The 11,777-nt window shown below is 41.4% G+C and overlaps 1 protein-coding gene and 1 pseudogene across 1 annotated transcript; one reads left to right on the top strand and one right to left on the bottom strand.

Annotated features, from left to right (window-relative positions):
- Positions 1 to 5,475: 5,475 nt before the first annotated feature.
- LOC147427790 (aspartyl protease family protein 2-like) lies at positions 5,476 to 6,383 on the bottom strand (annotated as a pseudogene).
- An 827-nt stretch (positions 6,384 to 7,210) lies between these two features.
- Positions 7,211 to 8,231, top strand: LOC147427789 (histone H2B.9-like). The gene has a single exon (XM_086496300.1). It carries the CDS (start codon positions 7,248 to 7,250, stop codon positions 7,686 to 7,688), a length of 441 nt encoding a protein of 146 aa, XP_086352426.1. The 5' UTR covers positions 7,211 to 7,247; the 3' UTR covers positions 7,689 to 8,231.
- Positions 8,232 to 11,777: the final 3,546 nt, after the last annotated feature.

Below are 11,777 nucleotides of genomic sequence, written 5' to 3'. Positions count from 1 at the left end.
TGCAATCCACATGGTTGATAGTCCTCTTTGTCAGAAGGATAAATATCTGCAACTGGCAGGTTAAGCACACAATACACGAGTGCAGAGTAAAATGTGTTGTGGATATAAGAAAACTTACAATTTGGTTGTTTTGTTGGAAATCCTGTCGGGCGTTGTTCAATGAGAACCTCTTTGATTGTTTTGCTCGTTTGTGACAAGCAAAAGTTTTTCACCCTATCTTTATAATTGTTGACAAACTTGTTGCCCGTGCGCTTTCTCTTCCTCGTCTGCAAGAGAACCCAACTTTCAACTGTAATAGTGGTGGAAAGCCATAGACAGTTGTCCAAATCAAAGCTGTTGAAAATTTTGACAGACTTAATACTTGCAGATGGTCGTCGAGGTTTTTTGTTCTCCATTAGTGATTCTTCTATGGCAAGATACAGAGCACAGATGTGAGAGGGGGAGTGTTTCTGAGTGCAAACACAATACAGTCAAATGCAAGCAAAATAGTTAGTTGAGTGCAAATGAATGAGAATGAGCGGGAATACTATAAAGTCTCTCCTATCGAAAAAGTGTGCACAACTGCATTGAGTGTGAGTTATGGTACATTTGTCCTATATTTGGTCTTGACAAGAAAGATTTGAGAAAATCAAACGTATATTAGGGTTAAGGTTTTTTATGCAGCTAAAATTTGTTTTTTGAAAATGCTGAAATTCGAGATAAAAACAAGGAAAATCTGAGCTATTGTTACGATAGCCCGCCATCTATTGGTCGCGTTGCATTCTCTCTCTAGCGCTAAAAGGACCAAATTTGAGTCCAAACTTTCCGTAATGCAGGCTCCCAGCCCGTCTAACGTAACTCGAGGGTGCCTATAAAGGGCTATGGCTGGGTGGAGAGTTTGTTAGAATTAGGGTTACATGAAAACTCACACAACTTGGAGAAGACAAAAGGAAGCTCAAGGCACACAACAAAGAGTGTATTACTTAGTGTACAATGGAAAGATAAGATATCCCTAGAGTGATGGGCGTATACACAATGCACAGGGGGAAAAACATCCTAGCAAGGGAAAAAATGCCTCGGCGGTCCTAAGTGTGTTCACACACATCACTACCACATGTATATGGTAACAAAGTTGGCATTCAAGCTCCCATTGGTCTCATATTGGTATCATAGCTTTACTATTCTTAGAAGGTGTGGTCTTTTTTTGGCTTAATCATGCAAGCCTTGGAGAGAAAGGCATGGTCGCTTAGCAGACCGAAAGAGGAAGAGCCCCACATGTGTAGCATCCCTTGGGGCATGGAGGAGAAAGGGATCGACCTGCACAAAAGCATAAGATCTTTCTATCTACATGCTCGCACTATTATGAGGAAGCTTTTCTGTCTTTGCAGCAGCTCGAACCGAGCTTGGTGGAGGGGGCTCTCTCTCTCGTTCATTTCGATGCTCTTTGTAGCTCGTCGCCATGGAGGAGCTTTGAGCCTTATTTCACACTAAGCACCCAATCGGTCGAGTGGCTTAGGGAAATTCAAAGAAAAAATATTAAGGGAAGGTGATCATAGTCTGCAGAGCCCCCCCCCCCCCCCCCCCCCCCCCCCCCCCCCTTCTCGAAAGTTCTCAAGGCAAATCTACCCGACTGAAGTGGTGGCAAAGGCATTTAGAAAAAACAAGTTCAACCATTTTTTTGCAAGTTTAGATAACATACAAAGAATCATAGTCCCGTACATATTTTTATAAGGTTGAGGTTTCATTGCTCAACAAATTACCAACACCTACGAATGATTCACAGGTTCAAGTGGTGGGCCAAGCTTGAGGGGAAGGTCGATGACAACACCTACGAACGATTTGCATGTTCAAGTGGCGGGTCAAGCTTGAGGGGAATCTTGATGACAACACAGTCTCACAAAATCTTTTGGTTTTTCACAGTCGGTCTTTTTCGACGGGCGTGTGAAAATCGGCAAGATTAGCAGTTGAACGATTCATCCCAATAGTTCAACATCGACATTGAAGGTTTTCTACGAATGGTGAAATTAAATTGGCAAGGCTAACAAAGTTTTCTCTAAGGTACCTCTTTCTCTTCTAGCACAACATAAAACCACCATGGATTCGGACATTGACATGCAACATACGTTTGCCTTTAAAAATCCTGCCATCTACTGCCCCGTGGTTGACTATTCTCACGAAGGGTATGCGTGCGGCACCATGGCTAGATGATGGCTACAAATTGCTTGACATTCAAGAGTTTAGAGCATTGCAAACACATGTGACTGTTTTAGAGTCTAATTTTACAAAATTGAATGCAAATGTCACTAAAATGTCTGATATGTTTATGCAATTCATGCAACAGTTGGACAAGGGCCCAATAAATGAGTAGACATGGGTTTTTGCATCCCCCGGTTCGAGCGGGAGCACACCTAGTCTACAGGCACAAGGCTCCAATCTAGAGAGGTTGCACCTTCTTTCCCAAAAAGAGGTGGATGACTTATTGAAAAATACCAAGCCACTGATTTTTAGGGGAGAGGAGAGGAACACAACAAAGATATATTGTATATATTCTTGAGTAAATGAGATGGGATTGATGATCTTAGACGTACTCCAAATGCATTCAAGGCACTGCAAACGAGTCTGACACTAGAAGGCATGGCCTACAAATGGTAGATGTCTCTCAAGGAGAAGGGCCTCTTACCACAATCATGGGTAGCCTTCCAGATTGTGTTTAGGAAAGAATTTCTACCCACCAATGAAAATGACAAAAATTGGTATACATGAGATAAGTGCTCTATGCGTCCGCATAAGACACTGTTGGAGTATATCTTGCAAGATTGTGATGTCATTATCAAACTGGAAGGTCTTGATACTTCTAGTAAGTGCGTGGATTTATTCTAGCTATTGTGGATCCATTGAAGCCATTCGTTTTAGAAATGGATGCCAGTAATCATCATGCTATTGGAGTGGTCCCTCTACATGAGGGAAGGCCAATTGCAAGAATCTTGATTCTACCCAGCATAATTATTCTGCTTACGAAAGGGAACTCTATGCAATGGTGTCGACTTTGAAGACATGGTGACATTATTTGTATGGAGCTTAGTTTGAAATTGTGTTTGCCCATGAAAGAATAACATGGTTTAATAGCAAATAGATTTGAAGGGTTGAAAGGCTAGGTGGGTTGAGATTCTTCAGGAGTATGATGCAAATCTCCGATATCGTAAAGGACGATACAACGTGGTAGCTGATCCTCTTAATCAAAAACTGAGATGAATTCTCTTCTCTTTATCGAGCTTCAAAATGAGTTTCCGAAATCTCTCAAGGGAAAATGTGAGCATGTCAAGGCATACTCTAAAGTGTGGAGCCATGTGCAAATGAGGGATCCTTCTCACTCCAATGTTGGCAGTGTACCTTTAACCTCCACACTTGGTTCTCCTCTTTTGAGTGATGAGCTGTAGAGATAGAATAATTCTTCCATAGATGATGGGTACCTACTCCAAAAGGGAAGAGTGTGTGTACCGACGAACACAGACATTCGGTGCCAAATTCTCTATGAGTGTCACGACAGTCCAAGTGAGGGACACCCAAAATTAAGAAAACTTATGCTCTTATAAGACTATATTTTTATCGGCTAGGTTTACACAACTATGTTCAAGACTATGTCTTGCATTGCCATAAATATCAAGTAAATAAAAGTAGAGCATCTGGAGGCAGGATGTCTCTTGCATCTATTAGAGATTCTCAATGGAAAATGGGAAAGTATCTCTATGGATTTCATTGGGTCTACCAACCAATGTACAAGGTCACGACTCAGTATTGGTGGTCGTAAACTGATTGACTAAACTTTGCAAGTTTATTCCAACCAAATCCACATTTAAGACTCCAGAGTTAGCTAAGTTATTTGTGAAAAATCTGTACAAGTTGTATAGGTTTCCAAGTAGCATCATGAGTGATCAAGATCCCAAGTTTAACAGTCACTTACATGTTGTATAGGTTACCAAGTAACACCATGAGTGATCGTGATCCCAAGTTTAACGGTCACTTTTGGAGGGTCGTCTACAAACGATTGGGTATACAACTCAACATAAGTACTCCAGATCATCCTGAAATGGATGGTCAAATTGAACAAGTCAACGAAGTGCTAGAGAATATGCTACGAGCATATTGGGAACATTATCTTCCTATTCTCGAGTTTGCATACAAGAGCGCTAAGCTTGTCACAACTAGTTTTAGTCCTTTCATACTCATGTACAGTTTTCAACCTAGGTCATCAGTTACGGTAGGGTTGGTGACTGAAAATCTTATATCGGTCAAGGATTTCCTCCAAGACCATATGGAAATGCTAAGACTGGCTCATCAGAATATTGACAAGCATAGGATTGGTATGAGACGTTGTACCTTCACGGAAGGAGAAGAGGTATTTTTGCGTGTGCCATAGCATTCAAAAAGTATGAAGACTAAGCCAACACCTAAGTTATCTTCGAGGTATTGTGGGCCTTTTAAGATACTCAAGCGAGTTGATGATATAAACTATAAACTCTCATTACTTGCGCACTGTCATATTCCTCCAATATTTCATGTAAGTTGTTTACATAAACGCTTACATAAGGATAACAATGTCATTGATCAACAAACTCTGGTTGATTTTATTGAACCTCCTACTTAGCCGCATGAACCTGAGCATATACTCGACTACCATGATCTACGTACGTGTCATCAAGTCCGTCGACAAGCATTAGTCAAGTGGAAAGACAGACCCGAGGAAGGTGCCACTTGAAAAGCCATTATTGTTCTTAAGAAGAAATTTACTGCTTTTGAATTCGAGGACGAAAACGCTTCTCCAAAGGGGGAGCAATGTAAAGACAAGGGCCAGAGGCCATTGGCCGGTCTGAACGCAGCTCAAGGGTGCCTATAAAGGGGTATGGCTGGGTGGAGAGAGGCCACAGGCAGGTTTGAACGCAGCTCAGGGGTGCCTATAAGGGCTATGGTTGGGTGGAGAGAGGCCACATGCCGGTTTGAACGCAGCTCGGGGGTGCCTATAAAGGGCTATGGCTAGGTGGAGAGTTGGCATTTAGGCCCCCAATGGTCTCATTGTGTGTGTGTGTGTGTGTGTGTGTGTGTGTGAGAGAGAGAGAGAGAGAGAGAGAGAGAGAGAGAGAGAGAGAGAGAGAGAGAGAGAGAGAGAGAGAGAGAGAGAGAGAGAGATTCCAAGAGTAGGCAAAGGGAATTTCCAGAGCCTAGGAACTGCCACGGCTTTGGCAGCAACAAAGCTGTGGTTTTCATTATTAACAATGAACCAATTTGCAGAAGTAAGCCATGATTGGCCTGGAGTAACGTGATGGAAATACATAGAGTAACGTGATGGAAATGTTGTTGGTTGCTAGGTAGTAGGTGATGTAGAGGGCTTGATTGATGTGGCCTTGATCAGGGAAGGAACGATTAAGACATGAGGAGATTTAGCAATGTGGATGTCTTTGTGATAAGCATCAGTACAGGAATCCACATCCTTAAGCACTTTTATTGTAAGCTATTAAGAATTAAAGGGTAGTATATAGCTATTGTTGGTAGGTAGATAGCGTAGGAGAGAAGCTGCAATATACACCATGCTCTCTTCCCTTGCCATTGATTGCTTGCAAAGCCAAAACATGACATGGCCATATTGAAGGAGATGTGATACCCTTGTTGCTGCATATTGCCGATGATAGAAAATCTAGAGTTGATTCTGGCGGTGAAGCCAAAGCAATAGGTACCTGCTTCAGAATCAGATAGGTCTCTGATGGCCTATTTGCTAGTAGAGAGAGCGTCATCCCACCTGCCAAGTGAAGTTCCACGGTGGGTACGACCACCGACGACATCCCAACTCCCAGTGCGTAGCATGTGTCGAAAAACAAGAAGCTCCCAACCGATGGTAGATTGCGGACACCCGGATCGCAAATAAATTGCGTAGAGCGGAATAGGCTGACACCACTAGTCGCATAATCGACCTCCTTGAATCCAATATCACTCCAGTAGTGCCGCTCAACTGGAGAGCGAACGCAAACGATGCCATTTAGAGTCGTAATCTGCCCACACTAATCCCTTCCAGCTGAACATAGTATGTGCCCAATCTTGCATTCTTGAGCAGGGGAGTGAAGGTGGATACTCTTGGAACTGCACTGCAAGGTAAGCTGGCTGGAGCCCCTGTCAAACCGATCAAGAAGGTAGCAGGAGAATTCTTGCTTCAGCTGAGTGGGAAGAGATAGGCAGCCAACACTGAGTCCCAGCAAGCCCGACACATAGAAAAAGAGACCCTCGATGCTGTATGCAAGCACTTGGATGTATGCACAAGAAGATTTAGAAATTTTCTCATGTAGGAAAACAAAGTCTTTTTTAGTGTTTTTCATACAATGCATAACATGATGACCTCTGCTCGAGAGGCACCGCATACCTAGCTAGGTACGATTGGGGGTAGGGGACCATCACCCCCCCCCCCCCCCCCCCCCCCCCCCCCCCACACTCGGGCCGGTGGTCTCCTGCCCCCAATCGTACCTAGCTAGGTATGCGGTGTAACCCTCACAGAAGCTCATGGTGTTCACGTAAGTCACAATGTGGGAATTATTGTGAGAATTTGTCCACAACTTCTTGTGATGCTTGAAGCTAGTCATTGAAGCACATAATACATTGGAAAGGGAGGTGTTGATTGCGGGCAAAGGGGGGGGGGGAGAGAGAGAGAGAGAGAGAGAGAGAGAGAGAGAGAGAGAGATTGGATGCGCTTTCCAAGGAGCTGCTATAGCTTTCCACTGTCACACACGTCCAGAGGACGTCTCCCTCCGCGGTCTATTGGCGTGCCATGTCATGGACAACAACCCCTCGCAGTTGGGCGACCCCCCCACTCCGCCTACGTACGACTAAGAAGCATTCTGGCAGCTCTGATTCGTCAGTTTTCTGAAATGATTATTCTTTTTCTATTATTTATGTCTGCCTTGTCTGATTAGGTAGTGAGACATTATTCTTTCACTGAAAATGGGCGCCTGCTCAAGCGTGCCATGTCACGAATGGGAGCCGACAGTGTAGCCTTAGTCCAGAGGGTTCAACTGGTTTGAATTTTTGAAAGATGGACGCGAGGGGAAGTAGGAGCGTGGGAGGCGTTGGATGCTGTATCCGTCGAACGGCAAAGCCTAAGCGATCCGTGTCAACCAATCTGATTGGTTGAACGAAATGAAGTCGTATACATAAGATCGGAGGATCGTTAGGATCGCACTCGTCCCGTAATTTTTCAATACCTTCCTCTGTTCAAACACACTAGAGCAATGGCGCCCAAGTCTAAGGAAGCTGCACCTGCAGAGGCCGAGCAGAAGGCCTTGAAGACGACGAAGGCAGGAAAGAAACCAGCCGGCAAGAGGCCCGCAGCAGAGAAAAAGCCTGCAGCCGCCAAGGAGAGCGGCGAGAAGAAGAAGAAAAAGAGGGCGAAGAGCACAGAGACGTACAAAATCTACATCTTCAAGGTGCTGAAGCAGGTTCACCCAGAGACTGGCATCTCGTCCAAGGCCATGGGCATCATGAATTCCTTCATCAATGACATTTTTGAGAAGCTTGCGCAGGAAGCTGCTCGCCTTGCTCGCTACAATAAGAAGCCCACTATCACTAGTCGGGAGATCCAGACTGCTGTACGGCTCATCCTGCCTGGCGAACTCGCCAAGCATGCCGTGTCTGAGGGCACCAAGGCCGTCACCAAGTTCACCAGCGCTTGATTTCTGTTGCATTCAAAACTTCTTATTAATCGGTGTTTATCAACACCACCATTCCTTCGAGGCTTGTTGTTGCTCTCTATTACGTTTACTGAAGTCGATGCTCCGCCTCAAGAAAGGCAGAAGAGAGCAACGACAAGTCTCCCTCTAGAAAGGCTACCATAGCAAGTTTATGACTGATAATTTTTACCATGGACGATTAGTAACCTCTTGCCTCTAGTTGCATGTGCTCCCTCCTTCATTATAGCATTTGACGTTGTGGATTAGGATATTGCTTTGGGTGATAATGCTCGTAGCGAATATGAAGAATTGGGGGGAATTTCTTGGTTTTGCTATACAGTCTTCTCACAAATTCTACATAGTGCATGTGATGTATATGTGAAGAGGGATATCCAAACTATCTTGAATATTTGTGTCTTTGGTGCCCCTACAAGGACCCATAGCTATATCATTCTTTGATAAATTGTGCATGCATATAATTGTCTGTAGATTTCCTTCCATGTCATTTTACCTTACCTTCCAATTTTCTCAATATCTAGCTCTTTCCATGCTCCTTGTGCCTAATAACTTGGTATGTTGAAGTGAAGGAAGACCCAATTCAAAAGATTGAATTCTTATATATTTAACCTCAATAAGGCATCCAACCACTAAATGAGTTTCCTAGTTTGAAAAGGTATTTGTTGGATTGTTTATCCCTTGCATCATAAGAGGTGTGGTTGACATTGTCTAGATTTTTCAATAGTAGCAACAAATGTGACATTCCATTTATCTATGATTGGTGAAGATTATGTAGATTGATCATTGCTCTTTACAAAATCCTTTTTTAGAATATGTTTTTGTAGGTAAACTTGAGGTCCTCACCATGATAGATATTTGTAATGTAGGTTTCTTGAGCATTTTCACGACTCTATGGTTGACCATATATCTTGTTTGATTTACAAGAGGGCTTTAGCAACAAAGGCCACATCAACTTTCCTTGCATGGCCTTGATGAGCTGATTGTAACTTTGCCTTTTGATTCCAAATTCATTCGTAGTGCTTTGAACTTCCTCTTTGTCTATTCTTGAACTCTATAAAGAGTCCATTGATGCACTTGTCTTCTTAATTCACTTCACACTAGTCATGTTTTAGGTAATCATAGGAGGAATGATGTCACAAAAGTATTGTGGAGCTTCTTATACAAGGGATTAGGAAAACTAGCATTCATAGTAGCACAATTATTAATCATATTAATTAATTTTGTAAGAGAATAGACTCAATGATAACTTGATTAGAAATGAAAAATAACATTGGAAAGTGTGTACAAATGAATCGCTACTTAAATAGTATTGCTATATGGCTCTCAAAGATCACATATAAGTATCTTCTCTAAAGATTAAGGGTAGTTTGTAAAGGGTAAGGTAGTGTGAGTGGGATTCCTTTTTGGACTTTTGTGCAACTCAATATACCATGTGTGCTAAGCATATGTCTTAAGACTTAACATGTTTGTAGAGTGACTAGATTGTTGAAGTACAAGAGGTCATGCTCATAGTATTTGAGAGGTCTATGCCAAAAGCAATGATTGCAATAATCCTTTCCTTGGACTTTGGATTTTATTGAAGCAAAGTAAATCAAGACTCAAATCTCATACTTTGAGATCCTTACAAATTAAGATATGTCTCAATTGATATAGTGTCACATAAACTAAAGAATACTCATTTCAATGAAAGAAGATAATACATTAATAAATTCACTAAAGTGATTAGGAGGGATGACATAGCAAAGTAGTTTTGCCGCAATTAGCATGCAACTCACTTTCGATCTCATTGGTGTGGACATAAGCTCTTGTAACCCTTCAGAGTGTAAGCGGTTGGAAAGTTTTCCCTTGTGATGGGAAAACCACAACATCAAACTTTCCTTTGCAAGGGCCTAAATAGGAAGGTAACTCCTTAAGGATTTATTCTCAACTATCCTTTGATTCATATATATATATATTCAAGGTAATGGAGAAAAGCCTAGCAAACCTTCCCATGCATCTCTTTAGGGATTGTTATAACGATAACTTTGTTATGATGATTCCAAAGGAGGTTGAACAAATGAAGTATCAAGAATACTTGACATGAGAAATCATCATGGATATGAGACACGAAACTGAACAAAATATGGGTCCAAATGAAAGAACATTTGTTAGTATGGTCATCCAATAGGGAAGCACGACTCAAGATAGCCACCTCAACGATGAGAATTGGGAGAAATGTAAAAACCACCATTAATTGGAGAAGAGAGGTGGACATTAGGATGATAAGATGTTCACATGAGTTACATTTACCAACTAATTGGTTTGAAGGCTTAGTGGGACAAACATCATCCAAGGATCAAAGGAATCCTTAATAAAAATGAAAAAAATTAAATTGATAGTTCTAGACAATGAGGAAGGGCTAGATGGAATTTCTTTGGTAGAGAAAGATTGGCTAAACCATCTATGGGAATGAGTGAGGGAAGTGAATGATAGAAGCCTAACTCTAAAGTCGACTCCAATAAAGATAGATCAACCACCCATGGGGTTGAATGAAAAATCTATGTATGGAATTTGGGGATCAGTGCTATCAAGCCTATCAAAGGCTCAAACAATCAAGACATTATCCTTATACTTGGGAGAAAACAAAGAAAAATCATTGGTTTGTAAAACCACAAAATTGAATAGATGAAAGTAGATTTTGGAGAGCTTGCAATCAATCATGTCACTCACATTCAATGGACCATCACATTGGGTGAGTTGTTGAAGATAAGACCACATCTTTGAAGAGATCTACAAGGTATCTTGAGAAAAATGGGCAGATGGGATTAACCAAGGAGAACTTTGAAGAGTTATGTAAAGAAGAATCGTAGGAAAGAAATGTTAAATTTGTGCCTATGATCAAAGTAGAAGTTTAATGTGAAGGAAACAAGGGAAACATGACCCTTCCAGTACAATACTATGATGTAACGACCATGGTTGATCTAAATAGTGGGATAGGTATTGTCATCACAATGAAAGCAGTCTGGGAAGCTTGGGAAAGACTAGCAATAAGACAAATATGCATGAAATTGCAATTGGCAATAAATGATCACATTAAGAAACCTACAGGATTACTGGAAAATGTGATAGTTAGCTCTTGTGAAATTAACTATCAACACTCTTTTGCCATTGTAGATTTTGGGAAAAAACTAAACTGTAGAATCATTTTAGGATGACCTTTCATGAGACAAATATAATTGGTCCAAGATTGGGAAAACGACTTTCTCTACTTGAAACTAGTTGGATCAATTGCATGGGTAAGCATGAAAGACCATTCATATAAGGATGTTTTGAGAACACTAATCCAAGAGCTGGATTTAAGAAATTGAGCTTTAACTAAACTACTGTCGTGGGTGAACAAAGACACATCAATTTGGATCTGTGGAGCATGTGCTAAGAGTGGTAGTATACATTGAGAAGATTGTATCTTAGATAGAGAGGTGAATGATGCTGAGTATATACTAGAACCCCTTTTGAAACACTTGTTTGAACCATTTGAGTGGACTCAAATTTTGGCCATTATGAATGTATGCATCAATGAATCCACACCCACACAATTTGGTGATGAGTAGGGATACAAAATAATTCTTGTCTAGATGGTATCCATAGATTTGATCAAGGAACAACATGTCTTCTCTGATCACTACTATGATGCCAGTGATGAATGCAAGGAGGACACACCTAGGACTGTGGAATCTAAATGTGAAGAGGAACATGTGTGGGCCAATCTACTACTCAAGGAAGGGAAATAAGTTTTCTTTGAGTATTTGAATTAGTATCACAGACGTCAACAGAGGTATCGTAGGAAATGAGAGAACATATTGAGACAAGAACAGTCAGTGCCAATATTCAAAGACAAAACTCAAGTCCTGATGATGCTAGATGCCAAAGATTGTATCAAGAATAAGATCAATTGCAGGTAACCTATTTTAGAGAAAGAAAAGAACACAAATTAACAAAACACAACCACACCAAAATTGATCAAACAAGAAGAAACCAAAGAGAAGGAGCCTATAATAACAAAACCGAAGTGAAAAGCCAAGTACAAGGAGTTGA

This window comes from Adiantum capillus-veneris, chromosome 23 (genome assembly GCF_014529385.1).
Source record: "Adiantum capillus-veneris isolate H3 chromosome 23, ASM1452938v2, whole genome shotgun sequence".
NCBI classification, from domain to species: Eukaryota; Viridiplantae; Streptophyta; class Polypodiopsida; order Polypodiales; family Pteridaceae; genus Adiantum; species Adiantum capillus-veneris.
This window is presented reverse-complemented; position numbering and strand designations above follow the sequence as displayed.